Source organism: Rhopilema esculentum, chromosome 6 (genome assembly GCF_057945365.1).
Source record: "Rhopilema esculentum isolate cy_ngs chromosome 6, ASM5794536v1, whole genome shotgun sequence".
NCBI classification, from domain to species: domain Eukaryota; kingdom Metazoa; phylum Cnidaria; class Scyphozoa; order Rhizostomeae; family Rhizostomatidae; genus Rhopilema; species Rhopilema esculentum.
Genome location: NC_142820.1, coordinates 1,318,076 through 1,338,989, shown reverse-complemented (window position 1 = coordinate 1,338,989; position 20,914 = coordinate 1,318,076). Strand labels below are relative to the sequence as shown.

Here is a 20,914-nt window from a genome sequence, read left to right as displayed (position 1 = left end):
TTTACTTGTTAGGAATTTTGAGAGAATTTGAAAAGAGATAAAAGTTTTCATGGGGTTTTAATGTCAAAAATCAAGGTTAAAAATTTGTACTTATTAGCATTAGCTAACTATGAATATTGAACACTTTAAAAACTCATTATAATTTGAACATTAATTCTAACCCTGGTAAAATCTCTAGTCTAAGACTTAACAATCTTGGGCGCAATCATTTGTTTCCAGGTGTAATACTCGCAGTCGTCTGGTGAATTGACATCTATGATCTCTGTTGCCACGTCTTCCTTTTTAAAACCAGCTTCAACGATCTTTGGTATCTGTGTTTCATTGAACATAACATTCAAGTCATCGTATTTTCCGTTCATCAATTTCCCCCATGATGTTAGGTTACAGTATGTCAGGATTCCGCCTGGTTTAAGCAGTCTGCGGGCATGCCCGCAAATAAATGCGAACTGGTGCGTGTGCCAAGTTTCTTCTGATAGTGGAAAGGTATCATACAAAATTCCATCGAAAGACTCGTCTGGCAAAGTGGGAATGACATCTTCCCACATACCTAGAAGTAAGGAATGGTGTTTATGGTGATATGTTGAGAAAGAAGCACATTTGAGCACACAGAGAAGTTTTACGAAACGTAGATTGAGGTTAGTCCTCACTCTCTTGTTAACATTTTTGATGACTTTTGTTCTTTCAAGTCTCTTTAGGGTTACTTAAATACCAAGTGTCAAAGAAATACTTTTTGGAAACATGAAAACATAAGACAAGATGAAATGAACCAGAAGAGAACGACTTATCAGGGCATAAGGAATTCTATTTCTATTATCTATGTCAAATGAACAGGAAGAACCGCCAAAAAGAATCATTTCCATCCAAGCTACAAAAAATCAATTTCGAGCAGTTCTATAAAATTAATGGTGATCAGCACATTAGGGCCCATTCTTTTATAGATAAGTTCTTATAAAAAATGAGATATAAAAGTATTTTTATTATCGCGTCATTAATTCTTTAGGCTGCTAAAGGTTAAACTTTTCGGTCAGATCCGCAGAGTAATCTTTTCAGTTACTTCGATAACTTTTTTAGGCTTTGCCATCGTGATGTATTCACAACAAAAGCAATGTTGTGACAAATTAAGAATAGTATAGTAGCCTTTTGAATGTTGTTCATGGCCAAAAGGCTTTTTCTTATCGCGGTCCAAAACTGTGGAACAGTCTAGAAAGGGCTACAAAATTGGCCCCCTCCCTGAAAACCTTCAAAGAACAACTATAGTCGGGGACAACTTTTATTTTATCTTTACGTTCACTTTTTATAGCCTTAGTATTATTAAATATTGTAAATTAGATTTGGTTGGTAAATTTCTTTTGTATTAGTATTATAACATAGTTATTAGCTCTTATTTTAATTTTTTAAACAGGTCAGGTTGAAGAACATATGTATGAACCTTTAACCTGTATAAATATTATAAAATGAAAAAAAAAATCTTAAGGTTACGGTAAACGTTTTTGACACGATATTTGGTTTTCTCTCCCTAAAAGCAAAACTATTAACGGAATCAGATTAAATTATACATCATTCGATGCGCAAGAATGTGTCCATTCCGATTATACTAAAATAATTGGCAAAGATTGTAAAATGATACTTTCCAGGCAAATTTATTGCTTAAATGAGTGTACCACCTTCAAAAGCTATTTTGTACCCTTGCGTTTGAGGTAACAGAATCTGACTTATATCAGAAGAAATCGGAGATTCTTTGCTACCAAAGTGTTTCTCAGATTCTTCAAATTCCTCTTCCCCTTGAAACTATATCCTGTCAAAAATTGGCAAACAATTTTTCTTCCCTCTCATAGCTGTATTTGGCTAAAAAAGACGGACCAGAGCAAATACAAAAATTTTGAAGACACTTTGCTTACCAGACATCTGTTCTGGCCGTGTGCAAAGTTTTTAGTTATCGATTGGTTCCCTGGGATTTTACTGATCGCGCTCGCAAGGTAAATTGGATACATGGATGTGAAGCATCGATAATTGGCTTAATAGGTCAAGAGATTTTCAGGCCTCAAATAAAAATTCTGATAAATAAATTATGGAAACCTTCGTTTACATGGGATTTTTTCTATTTTTAAAATTTATGTTTGTTTCAAATTTGTTATAATTGTGTGCCTTAAAAGTTCAGCTACTTGAATGTGAAAAAATCGAAAAAGGGATGTTTCCATCCAGAAAACGTTTACGGTAACCTTAACATACAGTCATATCAAATATTAGGAAATGAAAATTCCTGCTATTTAAGAGCCCTGAGTAATTTCTTGGATGGTTGACATTAAAACATAGTTGAATACTTTCCTTATTGTTTGTAAAGCATATTGCAAAAGCCACAGTTATATATCTGAATTCAGACCTTATATATCTGAAATTTCCGACAACAATTTATAAATGTCAAGTTAAGAGAATGACACGCTTTAAGTTAGAATAATTAACGTCGATATTACGTTGGCCCACAACTGCCACGCACTTGAATTAAACTGATTCGCTTACAAACAAAACAGATTCACATTGAAACAAACCGATTCACGTAGAAAGAAAAACCATTTACACAAAATTCACTCTACCCCGGCCATAGTTTGTTCCTTATTTGCTCTTAACTTTGGACCAGTTCTAAGGCTTGTCGTGTTCTTTTAAAACTGTCATTATGAAAGAGAGTGCAGATGAGTATACCCTAGATCAATTACCATTTTATCCCTGTTGTGATCTACAGCTAAATTGCCGTAGCATGTTCTGGTTTTTGAGAACTTTTTGCATTTTCCTGCAACTAGATAATCTGAACTGTAACAACATTTGAAATCATGGAGTTGACTGAAAAAAGCCTCATTAAAGAAAAATTGATGAAACGACGTGAAAAGAAAAGACTTTTAACAAATTGATGACATTTTTTACTGTTGCAGGCACAGCAGCGTACAGCAATATGATGCATATGTCTCACGAAAACTTTCAAGAGATGTTGGGCCGCACAGAGATGACAAAATTACTAAAAATGAAAACATGAACTACCCGACCATCGCGGACAATCTTAATTCCTCTTAAATACATGCAAAAACAAGCATATATACCTTTCATTGGCACGACCTTGTGTTCTGCGTTGGCAGCAAACTTTTTTAGCCTTTCAAACACCCCATCGTTGATTTCTATTATTACATGTTCTTTGATTGGAAAAGACTGAATTTTTGTTGCTGAAATGGCCATACCAAAGCCTATTTCAAGGACTCTTCCCCCCTTAGAAGCTGCAATGCTAGCAAGCTTGTGCATGTAAGGCGTCTCCCATCTCTCCATCACGGGCTTTCCCATTATCTTAAGGTGCTCATCTACTTCATCGTAGTCGGCTGACGCCTTCGACCAATTCTGTTGGCACTCTTCGCCCTTTGCGAAGATGACTGGGTTCGCCATTGCAGGAACTCTGAAGCATAAAAAAAGAAATATTGTCATAATCAGTATCAGGGCCGAATTTTAGAGGCAAGGATTGCGGGTTGTTAGGTAATGCTTTGGTGGCAGCACACCTTTCAAGTGCCTAGATAACGCCTATTTGTAACTATATTATAAAAAAGACAAGACGATTTATCTAAATTTAATTAACGACTACCAAAAATATTTCTACCGAATCAAAGCAAAATTCACCCAATAACAAAAAAGGGGTGCTGCACGCTACACACCACACGATAAGCCCGTCCCTGATTGGAATTTCAAATATAAGCGTTGCTTCAACTATTGGAACGACAAAGGTTCCTCGTTTGTCAAAGGTTGCTGCCCTCAGTGCCAAAGCCGCAAAAGAACCTCGAGTTAAAGGATAGAGAAACGGGGAAAAGAAGCAAAGGAGAACTTCTTTCTCCTCTCGATTCATTTTTTTGTTTCTATCTTATTTTTACCAAGAAGGCTTTGCAAAAGAGTGGAAGAAGTTTTGGAAGGAGTGAATTCAGAGTATCCTTGCCACATTTGTTTGTTTTGTGTGCACACCAATCGATGAGCAAAGTGTCACACGCGTAGATGAATAAAAATTTATAAGACAAGGCCGGTTTTGAGACCTACAGCCATTGAGGCCAAAATCTCTTTGACGTGCAAAATGTGACAAGCAGGTCTAACTTCGAAACAGCCCCCGAAACCTGTTGCAGACTGAAATGTTTGTTTAATCCCTAATGTGATTCACTGTAGAACTTTTAAATCATAAGGTATCATATCAAAAATACATTCAACCTTCCGGTGTAATTTTAATGTTTATCAAATGAAATTTTATCAGAGGTCATTTCACGAAGGGTGTTGTAGAACTTCCCAGGGGCGAGATACTATTGGGGGGTGTCACCCCCCCCCCTCCAATAGTATTCGATAGGAAATTTCAGGTAAAATCCGCCCAGTGAAAGAAACGCTTTAGGTATTTCAGCGACGTTCATGTATTAACATCAATAAAGGATCAAGCAAAGATAGTTGCTCCTTTGGCTAAATATGATACTTCTTGATATGAAGGAAGATAAAAAAACTAATGACTTGAAGATTTGAAGATTTTTTGTAGGCACAAAAGCTAAAAATCCAGGCACTCTTTAGGTAAAATTGTGTCTTGGGTCCATTTCCCTTAAAAAGGCATGCTAAGATGGAAAGAGGGATCTAAATTGGCAACCAGTGCTGCTTGTTACCTAGCTTTAGAAGTAACTGACAACATAGAATTTTTCAAGACCACGGCGAAATTGTATACCAGTCGTTTTTATCTGCTGCTCAATTTGTTTGCAAAAATAAAAGAGTTTTCGGTAGAATTAGGAGGATTGCTTTAGTAAATTTTACTTAAAAGAGTGCATTTTCCGGGGAACTGGAACCATCAAAATTCAAAAAAAATTTTCTCCATCCGTCCAGGTATACAGATTTGGCAAATACAGATTTCATTTAAATGAAAGGAAAATCCTCTGCTGATGTTTTTCCCGAGTAGGAAATTAGCGTGCTAATAAGAGAAGCTGAACAACTAAATAAATAAGACAGGTTGTAGACCCAAAGTCAAATGTTAATACTGAGATGCGATAAACTAAAAAGCTAGAAAAAGCTAGCAATTGAGATGCGAAAAAGCTAGCAATTGCCCTGCTATTTTAAGGATAATTCCAGGCTAAATTTTTCTTTGAAGAAACCTATGCATTTTAATGTTCTGAATTCAAATATCAAATTAGTTTTTCAAAATTGCGAATCATTTCTGAGTAATATGGACTCGAAGGTTGTTTCCGATCAATTCTGAGAAAATGACGGGATTGGCTGCGCATTATCCCGCTGGTATCAATGTGTTCGTTGTGACGTCATATGTGATCACATTGACTATGGTTTATTCGGTTTTTAAAGAAAATGGCACAAAGTCCAGATGGAGAAGCATGGCCCCTACTTTTATACAAAGTCTCTATGTGTATCGCGTGTCCGAAATCCAATGATCGCATATGACGTCACAATGGAAAGTCAAATTCTCGGAAACTAAGAAGATCCGACAATTGTCCCGCAGCCAACGACTATTTCAATTAACAATTACTCGCAAATTAAACCATATTTTGAAAAAATTCTTTCACGATCGCTCTTCCCACACCCATTTGCCACTTACTGTCACGCAAAAAAATCATCACGGAATTCTCCTTTAAGAACAAATTAAGAAAAATCCAGCCTCAGATTTTAGAAAAAAATTAAGAACAGTCAGCCTGACCATAAATTTACTGATTCTTGTAAAAAAAAGCGTATTTACCACTTTCTTGAAAACGTTCAACCATAACATTTAATGGTTAAAACTCCTCATTAATGATGGGTAACCAGTTAATCATTAGCCAATGTGTTTAAAAATATCAATATTATTTGTTTAGGAAGTCTAATAACAGAAAGTCCGATTATGACTCTAGGCCTTAGCGAATCTCCAAATTTCTTGGAAATCCTGTTTTGGCTTTATCGAGGACATACTGGAAAAATCAGACCCTATGACCCTAGGACCCCTATGACCCCTAGGACCATTAACTATGAAGAACCAAAAAGGACCCTCAACTACTACATGATTTATGGCTCCCTCAGAACCATGCCTTTAAACACATGACACACGACAATAGGTTTACCAATCAAAATTTTTATTGCCATTGTAAATAATGCTATTGTTTTTCTTCGCATATCAGGGCCCTGTGCTCCTACCTTGAAGTTGCGTTCACAAGCACACTACTTAATGATCGTCCAAGCACAATCCCGAGAGCGTCCAGGCAATACCGTAAAAGTCTAAATAGCACTAAAACTAGAAATAGCTCTTGCTAGTACTGCCCGCAAACAATTAGTTCCTTGATAATGATTGTTTTGAAAATTTAGGTCAGGATATTCGAAGAAGACACCATCTTGGGTTTTCACAATTTTATAAAAACAGCTGCTCTAGTTGATGCTAAACTATTCTTTTTATCAAGAATTTTTGGTGTTCAGTTTGCCTTTGATTTAAGTCCAACGCCCTTTTGAAAATCATGAAGTTTTTCTAGGGTTTGACATTTATTTTGCGTTTTCGTGAAGCAAAGACGTATGAAAATGGACACGTGATAGAACGGGTACAGCTAAAATCGATTGCCATAAAGGATTCGTACAGCGATGTACAGGCTATAATCACGACAATCATAACTTTTGCTCGTACGGTGTCGAGTTTTTGGGAGAAAGGTGTGGCATTCGACTGGTTTTGATTCCCAAAACTTCGAATCAAAACTTCCATCCATTGCGGAGAACCGAGCTGTGATGCAGCACCGTTTTCGTGCCAAAAAACCGAAGGCCTTTAACAGAGTCTTGGCAGAGCAACTCTCCGAAGATAATTCCCTTCCGCACAGAGAGGTGGCGGTTAACGACCTCCTCGACAAAGCCGATTGATTGACAATGAAATTGATTGACAGTTGTCATGGCAGCAGAAAAGTGACAAAATCTGCTGACAAAGTGCTGACAACATGAACTGAAGCTTCCATATGCTACTTATACGCGGGGCAGACTATAAGCCCTTCACTCGCGCGCTATCGCGCGCGAGTTGCGGGCAATAAAGCCAGATTATCCAACTTTTATGATTTTGACTTCACAGAGTTTCACAGCCAAAGTATCTAATCTGGAACTCGGGCAAATAGCTTAACCAACTGACAAATAACCAGCAGAAAATTGATTAATCAAAAGAACGCTGACTATAGCACATGAAAAGTCAAGGGAGGTGCGCTTTGCAAGGCTACAACTTCCCTTGGCTGGGGGGGTTTTGCCCGAGTGCCCTGAGACATAGTCAATGCCTGAGACAAATACAAAGCAAGCAGAGAAAGATCATCTATAACTGGCAACAGCTGTTTAGCTTGATGTATACAGCATAACTGTCTTTGTGTACGAAGAATGAGTACACTACGTGGTGGATCGAGGGGAACGCATACATGTATATAAATATATATATATATATATTTGTAGAACTTGCAGAGAAGACCCTCTTTTCTAGGAACCAGTTTCCCTTTCTAACTCTGCCCTTCCTAGTTTTACAAGACTTAACTTCTAGTGCCCTGAGACATGAGTAAGTTAGTCTATGCCTAAGGCAAAAACAAAGCAGTCAGATAAAGTTCATCATTGACTCTAGACGGACCTGTCAATGAAGAATTTCACCGCATCTCTTTTATTTTTGTAGCAACAAACAGGGCCGCGGAGAGGATTTATAGGCCCCGGGTCAAAACGAAAGATAGAAAGCAAGTGCTCCGTGTTATGGAATTTGGACTCTAGTATAATAAAGTATTTTAATCTCTCGGTTATGTTGCGAAATGGACGCGTTATTAAAATTTATTATTCCGCTGACAGCGCTTGTGTATGTAGCAACGTGTTAGATTAGATTAGGTAGAGTTCGGAACGAAGGGTAGAGAACGGACGTGCGTAACAGCACGAGAGGAATACGGTCTTATCAGCATTAGGAAATACAGAACGAGGGCCTAGCCCTACATGAAAATAGGAATTATATTCTATCTTTATACATATTTGATATAAAGTGGTCCACCGAGCCGGATAATTGACACTGAACCAAGCTGTCGGATATGGCCATGGAAGTAGATATACAAAAGTTAAAGAAAATTCGCGGAACAACCAGATGATACGCCTCAAAAATCCAGAAGGAAGCGATAGAACTGATGAAAGACTTTGATCCGGATTCAAAAACGAATAAACTGAAAAGCTTGAAAGAGTCGATCTTGGAAAGACTAGATACGCTGAAAGATTTGGACGAAAAAATTTTACTAGAAGCGCACGACGAAGAAATCGACAATGAGGTGACGGAAGCCGCTGCATTTAGAGACGGTATGAAAGAAACTGTAATCGAAATCGACTACATTTTAGCAGAAGATAACGATGGGACAAGCACAAAATCTAGTACAGCGAGCAAAAGAAACAACAGGGCACAAGTAAAACTACAGCCTATAAAGCTTAGAGAATTTTCGGGAAACCCAAAGGAATGGCAACAATTTTGGGATGGATTCAGCTCTGCCGTTCATGAGAACGATGACGTTGCAACAATCAACAAATTTCACTATTTAGTCGGATTGTTGAAGGGAGAGGCTGCCGAGGCCCTGACTGGATTGCCTGTGGTAATGTCGAACTATTTGGAAGCAATTTCCATATTGAAAGCAAGATACGGACAAAAGCAAATCATTATAAACAGCCACATGGAAGCACTGATGAAGTTACCATCTTGCTCGGATTCAACTGATGTACATGGATTACGCAAACTATATGATTCGATAGAGGCGAATATTAGAGGGCTACAAAGCCTTGGGATTAATAGTGCACAGTATGGAGCTCTTCTTATTCCCGTATTACAACAGAAACTGCCGTCAGATTTGCAAGTGGAAATAAGCCGTAAAATCGGAAATGAGGAATGGAATCTCGCAATACTACTTGACATTTTAAAAGTAGAATTAGAGGCACGCGAGAGATGCAAAAACCTGGCAGGTTACGATGGAAGTACTGCACTAAGCATCAAGAAGAAGGCGTCCAAATGGATACCCACGGCTAGTGCTCTGGTAAACGAAACACAAAGTGGAACAGTTCAGTGTACGTTTTGCAAAGGAAGGCATAAAACCAACGACTGTAAAGTCATTACAAATCGTACAGCAAGAATGAGCATTCTACGCAAAGAAGGGAGATGTTTCATTTGCCTGAGGAAGGGTCACTTGGCATTTAATTGTGTGTCAAAAAACCTTTGCTATAATTGTAATGGAAGACACCACATTAGTCTTTGCCAAAAAGGGAGACAGCAAACAAAACCGATGAAATCGCAAGAAACGGAATCCGGAACTCATAGAGAAGAAACAACCAACTGTTTTGTGGAATCAAAGCCTTCGATATTGCTGCAAACTGCTCAAGCGGAAGTTTACAATCCTGCAAACCCGGGAAGGAAAATTATTGCAAGAATCATCTTTGATTCTGGAAGTCATCGAAGTTATATAACGGAAAGGCTTCGAAATTACTTGAAGCTGCCAGCTGTTGCGGAGGAGCATGTTTGCTTGAAAACCTTTGGAAAAAGCGTTGGAAAATCTGAAACTTTGGATGTCGCACAACTCGTTGTTCAGGACACGTTCAAACCTGAGGAGAATAAGCAGCCGGAGCTAATTAGCACATTGGTTGTGCCATACATTTGCTCACCAGTTCAGCGCCACGAAATCGCAATGACCCAGAAAGCATTTCCTCACCTCGATGGCCTGCAGATATCTGATGATCCCGACGTTGATGCAGGAAAAGATGTCGACATACTGATTGGGTGCGACGAGAGCATCAAGTTTTTCACTGGGGAGGTGAGAACTGACGAATACCAGAAAGGCCCTACAGCGATGAATACATCTTTGGGCTGGGTGCTTTACGGGCCTGGTGCAACTATCCGGGATAAGCAAATTAACGGACAGTCAACGGAGACATACTTGCTCAAAGTGGAATGTACAAGTGAAGATTTGGATTCGCAGCTAAATAAATTCTGGGACTTTGAGACCATAGGGATAAGAGACAAGGAAACTGTCGCTGAATCATTTGAAAAGAATGTTTCATTTACGGATGGAAAATATTCTGTGGTTCTGCCGTTCAAAGAAAACTCGCCTGTATTGCCGGACAATTTTGAGAATTCTGTGAATCGTTTGAATTCTACCTTGAAACGACTGAAGAAAACTCCAGATGTTGTGCAAGAATGTGATTCAATAATCAACGAGCAACTGGAAAAGGGGATTATTGAAAAGGTTGATTTGACCAGCCCAGTTGAAGTCGGGGAGGTGCATTACTTGCCAAGCCAAGTTGTCATAAGAGAAGAAGCTCTCACCACAAAAATTCGAATCGTTTACGATGCTTCTAGCAAATCAAACGGCGTTTGTTTAAATGACACACTCCATACAGGACCTTCATTGACGGAACAATTGTATGCTATTTTGCTCAGATTCAGAGGGAAGAAAATTGGACTCATTGCAGACATCGAAAAGGCTTTTCTTTCAATTGCAGTCGACGAAAGCCAAAGAGATTTTTTTGAGGTTCTTATGGGTTAAGGACATCAATGACGAAGATCCTCAAATTGTTTGTTATCGGTTTTGTGCAGTAGTATTTGGCCTTTGTTGCAGTCCATTCATTATGAATGCCACCTTGCAACATCACATAAAGAAGTACGAACAGCTCAACCCAGAACTCGTCAAATTAATGCTAAATTCGTTTTATTGCGACGATTTATCGACATCTGTGAATACAGTGGAGGAGGCGACCAGTGTATGCTTGAACGCCAAACAAATTTATGGCGAAGGAAACTTTAATCTACGGAAATGGAATAGCAATTCAAAGGAACTTGCGGAAATTTTGCTTTCATGTGATGTCAACTCAAATGGCGTTCCCTTAGGAGGAGTAAGAAGAGAGGATGAATCGTATACTAAATTGTCATTCGGAAAATTTGAAGAGCTGGAAAGACCTGTCGAACAGAAAGTATTGGGATTAAACTGGAACACAGATCTAGATTTAATAACATTGAAATTTGGAGGTGTTGTTGGATGCGGAAATTCTTTGGAGCCTACTAAAAGATCTGTTTTGATTACAGCTGCAAAAATGTTTGACCCCTTAGGATTGATCTCGCCTATAACTTTAAAAGCAAAGCTACTGTTTCAAGAATTGTGCTTGTTGAAAACAAATTGGGATGATGAGCTCAACCAAGAACACACTCGGATTTGGAAAAGATGGTTACTGGATCTCGACAAAACAAATTCTATCGCTGTACAAAGATATATGTTTGCTGAAGGAAAGGAGATCATTTACAATATAGATTTGCATGGTTTTGCTGACGCATCTACGAAAGCTCTTGGTGCTTGCGTATACGCAGTTTATACAACAGAAAGCGGAGTCAAATTGAGTACACTTGTCACAGGAAAATCAAGAGTTGCTCCGGTGAAAGGGATTTCAATACCTCGGTTGGAGTTAACTGCAGCAGAAATACTGGCCAAACTTATGTTTAGGGTCAAGGAATCTCTTGAAGGAAGTCTTGTTATTGGAAAGAAATATTATTGGACTGACAGTCTAAATGCATTGTACTGGATAAACACAACTAAGGATTTAAAGCAGTTTGTTGATAACAGAGTCAACAAGATCAAATGCTGTAGTTTGCCTGGAGAGTGGAGATTTACACCAGGTGTTGACAATCCTGCCGATATTGCATCTAGAGGAGCATATGCTTCCTCTTTAGAGGGGAATGAGAAGTGGTTTCAGGGACCTGCATGGCTCAGGCTACCTGAGCATACCTGGCCACCCTCTCCGGAAAAATTTGAACCTGGCAAGGATGCGTTAATTGAAACGAAGCCTAACTGTGAGTCTACTTTGCTGACCAAACTGGAAACTAACGGAAATTTATCTACTGTTATCGATGTTAGGAATTTCAGTAATTACAATAAATTGCTGAGAGTAACAGCCCTTGTAATGCGATTCATTGACAATCTAAAGGCTAAAGTTCGCGGATCAGAAGTCATAGTTAACGGTTCAAATGACTACGAGGGAATCATAACAGTTGGAGACGTCGATAACACACGGAAATTATGGATTTTGGAAATTCAACGTTATATCACATCGGACAAGCGTTACGGTGACTGGGAAAAGAATCTTGGTTTGTTTGTTGATGCAGAAGGAATTGTCAGATGCAAGGGACGATTCAGAAATTCTGAAATGGCCTACGGAGAGAAATATCCTGCCATTTTGCCAAAGGATCATGATGTTACAAAGTTAGTTGTTATGGATTGTCACAGAGGTGTTTTGCATGGTGGTGTAAATGACACGTTGGCAGAGGTAAGAGAGAATTTTTGGATTGTTAAGGGTCGTCAATTCGTTAAGAAAATAATCAAAGATTGTACCAAATGTCGAAGATTTGAAGGGCAACACTATGCTTTGTCTCCTGTGTCGGATTTACCTAATTTTAGGACGGAAGTTGCTCCTGCATTTTTGAATGTAGGCTTAGATTTTGCGGGACCATTGTTTGTCAAAGAGCATGGAAAAAATTCTTCTTCTAAGGCCTATATTCTGTTGTTTTCATGTTGTGTTTCAAGAGCAATCCACCTTGAAGTCGTACCTGATTTAACAGTTGAATCATTTCTTCTTGGCTTGCGTAGATTCATGTCTAGAAGGGGTATTCCGAAGTTACTTTTGTCTGACAATGCAAAAACATTTAAAACTGCGAGTATTCTTGTGAAGAAAATCCTTGAAATTGCTAAAACTGCAAAGGTTCGTGAATTCTTGTTAGATCATTCTATGAGTTGGAGGTTTATTTTAGCTAAATCCCCATGGTGGGGAGGGTTTTATGAAAGGATGGTGAAAGAAATTAAAAGGCCCTTGCGGAAGGTTCTCGGAAATGCTTGTTTAAATATCGATGAACTTACAACCGCTGTTGTTGAGGTTGAATCGTGCTTAAACTCAAGACCATTGACGTATTTAACGGAAGAAGATATTGTGCAGCCATTAACCCCCTCTCATCTGATCTGTGGCAAAAGAATCCATCATTTACCTGATGTAACGGAGCTCACACCGGAGGGAAATCAGCTGACTACCCAACTGGCCTCAAAGAGGATGCAACACATGTCGAAACTTTTACAACAATTTTGGCAAAGGTGGCAGAGGGAATATTTGCGTGGCCTACGTGAACAGCATCGAGTATCTACGAGAAAGGTAGGATCTTTCCATATTTCTTTGGGAGATATTGTCACGATTCGAGAAGATCACATCCCACGATCGCAATGGAGATTAGGGAAAGTAACCAAGCTTATTTGTGGTAAAGATGAACACATAAGGGGTGCACGCTTGAAGGTTATTTCGAAACAAGGGAAAATTTCTGAAATCGAACGCCCCCTACAGGCACTGTTTCCACTCGAACTTTGCGACAAAAATAGGGTACCGGATGTTGACATTTCTAACTCAAGTCCCACTGGGGGAGAACAATGGAAAGCTGGACAGTCTAGACCTATTGAACCCGGTAGACCTGTTAGACCGAGAAGACAAGCAGCCTTGAACGCAGATACTATTCGTAGAATTTTAGACTCTAAATGATTACATATTATTCGTTGTTGATCCCCATCTGGATCAAGGTGGGGAGTGTGTTATGGAATTTGGACTCTAGTATAATAAAGTATTTTAATCTCTCGGTTATGTTGCGAAATGGACGCGTTATTAAAATTTATTATTCCGCTGACAGCGCTTGTGTATGTAGCAACGTGTTAGATTAGATTAGGTAGAGTTCGGAACGAAGGGTAGAGAACGGACGTGCGTAACAGCACGAGAGGAATACGGTCTTATCAGCATTAGGAAATACAGAACGAGGGCCTAGCCCTACATGAAAATAGGAATTATATTCTATCTTTATACATATTTGATATACTCCGAGGAAAATTTTTGAGACGATGGCTGCTGAAATTGCGGTTATTTTGGTTGCTGAAATTGCGATGGTGGCTATTACTTCTTTGGTAATTTAATGGGGGCCTATTATAGGGGGGGGGGCAAAAGCCGCAAAACCGTGTAAAAATGAAATCAAGAGCGCCTATATGGAAAATTTGAAATATGAGATAATTAAAGTTTTCGGGGAGGAAATATAACTATTAAGATTTTTTGGTTTTGAAAGATGAAATAACTATGGTTCCCAGTATGAAATATGAAATAACAAAATAACTGGATACATAATTTAATGTTGTGTTAGAATTATCTATTTGATAACAGCATTGAATCGAGTGACTTTTGATATGTAGAGCTGTTAAGATACCACATTACGCCTGGGTTGCTCTTTTAAGATTTTCAAACTTTTTTGAGGCATTTTCTCAAAGGAGGCGCTTAAAAAAAGAGGCGGCCTTTCATACTTCACGATTAGTAAAAATGCCAATAGCATAGAATCTACCGCAAATAGTTTTGGCTTATATTATCTCAAAAAAATAGACGAAAATACCAGACAGCATCATAAAAGTGTTTTTATCTACATTGATTGCTCCACATCCTCATACTATGAATTCTTTCTAAGACCACTACAGCAGTTTTGTAAACCATTTAAGTTGCAGGATTGATTTGCTGATAAAATCTGTCCTCTAAATTTTCAAATCTCTAAACAGATATTGTTCATTTTTCAATTTTTTTTAACCTGAGGCTAGACATGTTTCCCGCGAAGTTATTCTTATCTTAAACAAATTAGAAGAAGCACCTAATACACCAATTCAACTTACAGCCTCATTTTTGCGTTAAATCTACAATACAAGCACAAACATTATAAAAGAATTGTATCCAGCCTAAAATTGGCCATACTTTGTAATTCAATATGGCATCAATAAACAATGCTAAAAATTGATAGATATTATGTTTTTGATGCAAGACGAAGTAACTATATTAGATCAAACTATAAGGAAAAATTATGAAAAGCCACGTGAAGGCAACCGTAAAGAGAATTTGGCCCACTACAGCTCTTGTTTTTCATACTCGATGAGTACCCCTTGAAAAGACACCTAAATGATCTACTCTTTAGAGACATGTAGTCAATCTCTAGTATTTATAACGATTTCTTCTTGAGAACACCCAAAGTGTGGATTTTGCTTAGTTTTAGCTTTGCATGAATTTTATTTTAGCATTTTTTCTTGCTATCTTATGCATCCAAGACTGCAAGTGACTAGAAATAACAGTATGACTGTAGTATGAAGAATTGATGAAACAACTGAATTTACTGGTTATTAGGGCTCTTGGCGGTTAGTAGAGCCAAAGAAGATGTCCTAAAATTCAAAGTTAAAAAATCCTTCAGGCACATTGTCTTTCCCAGGCATGTATATAACTGGCCCCTTCAGGTTTTACCCTCCACGCAAAGGACCCCAGACTATCAGTTCAGTTTTATCTGTGAACAAGCTTAAGCATTTGAATTTGCAACGCTTATTTCCCAATCTTTTTATTGCATTAAGTTTGTCTCTGACTTTGCCTTCTAATGTTGCATCAGACGAAATATCGTTCAGTAAGCTCAAATTCATAAAGTATTATCTTCGCTTTACCATTGACCAAAACAGGCTTAGCTCATTGGTTTCAATGTCCATGGAAAAAAACTTGAATATAGCTCCATAATGAACCTTTTTACAGATGCAAAGTCTTGAAAATTGTTTTGTTAAACACCTAGACAATTACCGAAAGCTACTAGCTCTGTTAGAGTTACATAAATGGGGTTAATACTATTATACCCTGGGTACCAGACTCACTATATAAAATAATATATAGTGAGTCTGGTACCCAGGGTAATACTATTACTGCTTCTACCTTACTTCATTCTAAAGGCCTTTGCGACTATTTTTCTATTATTAAAAGGTTTTGATAATGGAGAAGCTGAATTGCTACTTATCAACTTTTGACTAAGTTATTATCTGTGGGCCCATAAAGTCATAGGCCCCCGGGTCTGTGACCCCCCTGACCCCCCCTCTCCTCAGCAATGGCAACAAATAAACGAATTTTTGTGTAAGAAAAATTTTACTTATTTCGACGTATTCATAACTGTCTTCAACAGTATCTAAACAGTACCAGTATTCTTCGTACACAGCGACAGGATACCTACCTTTCCAGTATGCCTTTATCAAGAGTTGAACCTTAACAACTTATGAAGATATTCAATTGCTATTTATACCTACACACTGAATGAGAAGACAACATAAACAATGGCTTTCAGCTACAGGCCACAGGCCGACCCAGTCCTGTAGAATCTTAGCTTCCGTTTAGGCCTGTAATACACGAGGCTCCGGTCACGAACGATGAAAATGTTCAAACTTTGATTTTTAAACCCAGATCTCTCATGGAAGCCTCTTGCTGTTTTCAACTCTTCATGTTTGATTTTCGCCAAAAGTTCAATATTTATTCAAATGTCAACATCAACGAAACTTTGTGTTTGACTTGTTCCGACAAAAGACCGTTAATTGCCTTCTAATCCGTTAATGAATCATATTCTATAGTACTGTTATGGTATTAGTTTCTTATTTCTCATACCGTGATGTCATTAAACTTTTGTCTAAGGCCCTGTTCACATAGCCTGCGTTCAGACTCTGATGACAAAACTGAAAATAGGAGAAAAAGTCTGCGAAGCCGAGCCGATTTTCTTGTTCACATGTCCCTCAAAATCAAGGAACCCAATTTGATTGGTTGGGGGAATTTCAATTGCTTTTTCAGCTTTCAAAGTGGCGCCTTCGAGTAGAAGTATAGATGATTGGTATCAAGTAATAGAATAGGTCTTTTTGTTCTTTTGAACAACTAGAATTACAGAAAAACATTCCACGCTAGTGGAGTTGTTGTTATAGTGCTTAAAATAAAATCTGTTGCGCAGACTCTACTTTCTCTCCTCTTTTAAATTCCCGAGTCTGCACGCAGGCTATGTTCACACGATACCGGATTCATTTCGTATCGGATCACTTTTCATATCGGATAGGCCTTCTGTTCACACGATGACGCTTGAATCCGATAAGCTCCGTATCGTTTTTGCGGAGTCAAAACATTCCGCTGTGAATGTGGAATGGAATCATATCGGTGGAATCATAATGGATCGCTTTTGAGCTCGCGTGAACGCATGAATCCGATACGGTTTCGCTCCGGAACCTCTGTTTCGAAAAGGCAGCTTCGTTTTCGGGGTTTCTAAAAACAGTTTGGCACTCTTTTCAAGACACAAAATAACAGTGGATCGCATTTAGACAATAAATTTGCTCCTTGTGATGATGATGAGCTTCACAAGATTAATGCAAAGGAGAATGAGATTGTTTGAAAATTGATTTCGTAATATTTCTTCTTCAAAACAAAATAGCGTATCAGTTCCGTCACGTCAAAGAATGCATTCAACCAGAAAAAAAACAAAACAACGAACAACATTCCACGTTGCTATGCAACTGCTTCAAGACAATGCATTTTTTGGAGCAGTGTTGAAGCGTAGCGTCGTCGTGTGAACAGGAGTGAATCCGATACGAAATGAATCCGGTATCGTATGAACAGAGCTTGATATTTGTATCGGATTGGGTCAGTGAATCCGATACGAAATGAATCCGGTATCGTGTGAACAGAGCTTGATATTTGTATCGGATTGGGTCAGTGAATCCGATATGAAATGAATCCGGTATCGTGTGTACAGGGACCCTGCCTTAAGTGGCCCTGCCCTAAGTCAGGGCCTTTTGTTATCCTTACATTAAACAAAGCAACTTGTACTTCATGGTATAAGCTTTGGATTTCTCATACCGTGGCCAGTCTAACCATTTTATTTCAACACAACGCTAATATTTCACTTGCTCGCGTCATTGTATTCTGTCTTAACAATATGGATCGGGTCTTAGAAAGTGAGTACCGCTGAGGAGTTTCAAATATTTTCTCAATTTTGTCAACTCCGGCTTCGCCTAAAAACAGACGGAAAACCAGGCACTGCGGAGCAGGGGGAGCGGGTACGCTTTTGCAAAAATTGCCAAATATTTAGTACTAAACTACCAGTAAAGGTTTTAGCCCCCCCCCCACTTTTGTTAGACCCCCCACTTTTCTCAACGCTCCGCGGTGCCTGAAGACCATGTCCAAAAGTTACCTACTTTTGTTTGCCATGTCTCGTCATGGGTGAATTGAGGTGGCGATACAGCAAGGGCTGTGCGCCGTCTGTCTTTAACCGGCCTTCACCAATGTGGTTGCTCCTTTTTGAAGAACCTCGCAAAAGGGAGCTTATGCAGTTTTAATCTCAAATTTAGAGTAAGTCTAATAATAATAATAATAATAATAATAATAATAAATAATTTGTTTAAAGTTGGCGTACTAAATGAACGGTTGATAGCTATAAAGAAGCTAATTAAGGCCAACTATCTATAAAGAGTTAGTATGAAATAAAAATATATGATACAATATTAAAAAGGTTTAAGGTATAATGTTCTAAATAAAACCTAACCCAGCAATAAATTTTTTACACAATCTACAGTCGCATTCTATAGGGTGTGCTCTTAATTCTTTTTTAAATGTTGCCAATGATTGGGACTCTCTTATACTGTGAGGTAGTGTTTGCCACAGTTTTTGACCTAAATATCTCACAGTTTCTATACCATAAGAAGTTGTCCTTGAAGTTGTCCTTGAAGTTGTCTAAGAGTCTAAGACTTAAATTCACAAAAAACCTTCTTTCAGGGTTAGGACCTCAATGAGTCTATACCCCCCCCCCCCTCTTCTAGCTAGATTGTTTTTGAGCTGTTCAAAATTTCGGAGAACTAATACCAAAAAAATTTAGATCTTCGAGTGATTCTGTTCTGGCCAACTGGTAAGAACATCGCTGACATGTAGGGTGGGGCTGAATTATCAAAAAATTGAAAACCTTTGCAGTCATACATTGTTCAAATCTCTCTTTCGTAGGGAGCCAATTGATATTTGTAAATTCCTTGATTCCTAATGTGCTCTGTTATTTAGATTCAAACAAAACCTTATACATTTATTTTGAGCTGTCTGAATTCTTTTGGTCAATCTTTTGTTTAAGAATGGAAACCAAGCACTGCTTGCATAGTCAAAATGGGGCTGAATTAGAGCATTTGCTAGCAATCTACGAAGGGAGAAGTCAAGAAAATGTTGCTTTCTGTAAAGAAATCTTAGCCTGCCATTGATTGATTCCCCTGACAGGTCCTCGTCGAGAATACAGCCTAAGTATGTGACTGAGGTGTATTGTTTAATCTTGATGTGGCCTCTTCTGATGTCCAGTTTTTTTCTGTCCGTATGTATATGCTTTCTACCAAAAAGTATCGATTTTGTTTTGACCTCTCCAAAATGAATGCTTAGTTTGTTATCAACAAACCAATCGCAAAGAGCATTTTCCTACGACAATTCCCCCGAAGTAGGTCATGTCTCTAACGTTATGGGCTATGAAGATCATTACATCAAAATGTTAAAAACAAAAGATATGCAATCTTTGAAAGATGATACCCTCAGGCCCTGGAGGACTTCCTTTAAAAAATATTGTTGCATTGGCGATTGCCTTCGTGAGCTCAGCACGCGGGCTATTCGTCGCCCTTGGTAAAATTTCTTAACGAAAAGGCCAGTTTGTATGGCAGAAAGAATGCATATTTTACAATATTGAAATAATGCGCCGTTTTGGCTAAGCTGAAGAATCCGGTTGGGATAACCCGATTAATCTCGTGTCATACATGTCGAAGAGTTTTTTGACTGCATCAACGAATCACAGGTTGCCTAGGGTCAAGGACTCCCGATTGTTCATGTCCGCCTAATGTTTTGCTATTTTCGGTTGTTTTTCATGGCCATCCTAGCTGTTCCAAAAAATAAGAAGCAGAGTGTGGTATGAGCTCAAACTGAAATAACTTTAACACAGCCAAGAAAGCAACAGCAAAGATGAGCGACAGCAAATTCGGGGTAAAATATTGAAGAGAACACGCAATCAATCGTTAAAAGATTAGAGGAGTAGCAAGCTATCTAGTTGAAATTAAATCTGAATGTTAAAGAATGAAAATAACAGAGACTAATACAAACTAAAGTGAATGCATAAATATGTTTAATTTCCGCTACTCATTACTTACTTTCTGTATACGTTGAGAGACAGGATCGAAGCAAATCCACCAGAGAATGTGGGTAATCGAATAACAATCGAATGGAGTAAGGTGTCAATAGTCACGTGGCTACGAAACTAGTTCTGCTTGTTTGCAGGGACATACCCTGGGCGCCAGACTCACTATATAAAATAATAGATAGTGAGTCTGGTACCCAGGTATATCTTATTTTATATATAGTGAGTCTGCTACCCAGGGTAGCAGGGGCATCACTTGAGACGGGGTATGGGGGGTGGTTCACAACCCCCCCCACCACTTTGTATGCGTCACTTCATACTTTTTGTTGGGGAGGGGGGGTGACTGCATATTTGCCCTGCAGAAACAATTTTGCCCTGGCAGGGATGGAGGGGAACCCAGTTGTAGAGGAGCATACTTAGATACATAGAGGAGCAAATTTCGATAATGTTTCATCTCAAAAACGAGGAGCTTTTTGCCATCTTGGGATGCTTCTTCGGTGAATATTTAAGGATGGCGGCAAATGAAGGTTTTCTCACGCACTTTGTTAGCAAAAAAGGCCTGGACACCTCCCTAGAGCAAAAAGCTAGCAATCGCACTGCTTACACCCTATAAATTTAAAAACAAATTAAGAACAATTCAGCCTCAGACTTTCGAAAAAGTTAAGAATAGCCAGCCTGAACTTCAATTTACTTGCTCTTATAGAGAAGAGTATTCCAACATATTCATGACAACACATCTTGAGCAATGTTGGTGTGTAGGGTGTAGTCGAATATTCTGGAAATGAATTATCGATGACATACTCTTCATCTGGCAAATAAAAGCTTGGAAACTTACAGAAATTTATACAATACACCCTATATCATCCATGAAAAATAGATATAAAAACCGTACATAGTCGACTCACT

The 20,914-nt window shown here is 38.5% G+C and overlaps 2 protein-coding genes across 4 annotated transcripts; one reads left to right on the top strand and one right to left on the bottom strand.

Annotated features, from left to right (window-relative positions):
- Nucleotides 1-38: 38 nt before the first annotated feature.
- LOC135685969 (guanidinoacetate N-methyltransferase) lies at nt 39-20,166 on the bottom strand. Of its 3 annotated transcripts, XM_089108789.1 has the most exons (4): nt 20,022-20,038; nt 18,054-18,165; nt 3,090-3,433; nt 39-547 (listed from the first exon to the last, which is right to left on the bottom strand). In XM_089108789.1, exons 2-4 carry the CDS (start codon nt 18,074-18,076, stop codon nt 180-182), a joined length of 735 nt encoding a protein of 244 aa, XP_088964915.1. In that variant the 5' UTR covers nt 18,077-18,165; nt 20,022-20,038; the 3' UTR covers nt 39-179. The 3 variants fall into 3 exon arrangements, with proteins under 3 accessions (XP_088964915.1, XP_065058163.2, XP_065058164.2); XM_065202091.2 differs by lacking the exon at nt 18,054-18,165 and having other exon boundaries at nt 20,022-20,166; XM_065202092.2 differs by lacking the exons at nt 18,054-18,165; nt 20,022-20,038 and adding an exon at nt 16,134-16,573.
- On the top strand, nt 10,525-15,716 carry LOC135694995 (uncharacterized). The gene has a single exon (XM_065213912.2). It carries the CDS (start codon nt 10,609-10,611, stop codon nt 13,543-13,545), a length of 2,937 nt encoding a protein of 978 aa, XP_065069984.2. The 5' UTR covers nt 10,525-10,608; the 3' UTR covers nt 13,546-15,716.
- Nucleotides 20,167-20,914: the final 748 nt, after the last annotated feature.

Excerpts from the sequence above, each read along its gene's own strand:
- LOC135694995 (XM_065213912.2), top strand. The coding sequence starts at position 10,609 with ATGAATGCCACCTTGCAACATCACATAAAGAAGTACGAACAGCTCAAC.
- LOC135685969 (XM_089108789.1), bottom strand. The coding sequence starts at position 18,076 with ATGACGAGACATGGCAAACAAAA. Across the intron at positions 3,434-18,053 it reads ACGAGACATGGCAAACAAAA|AGTTCCTGCAATGGCGAACC; the intron begins GTAGGTAACTTT and ends TTTATGCTTCAG. Across the intron at positions 548-3,089 it reads CAAGGTCGTGCCAATGAAAG|GTATGTGGGAAGATGTCATT; the intron begins GTATATATGCTT and ends CCTTACTTCTAG.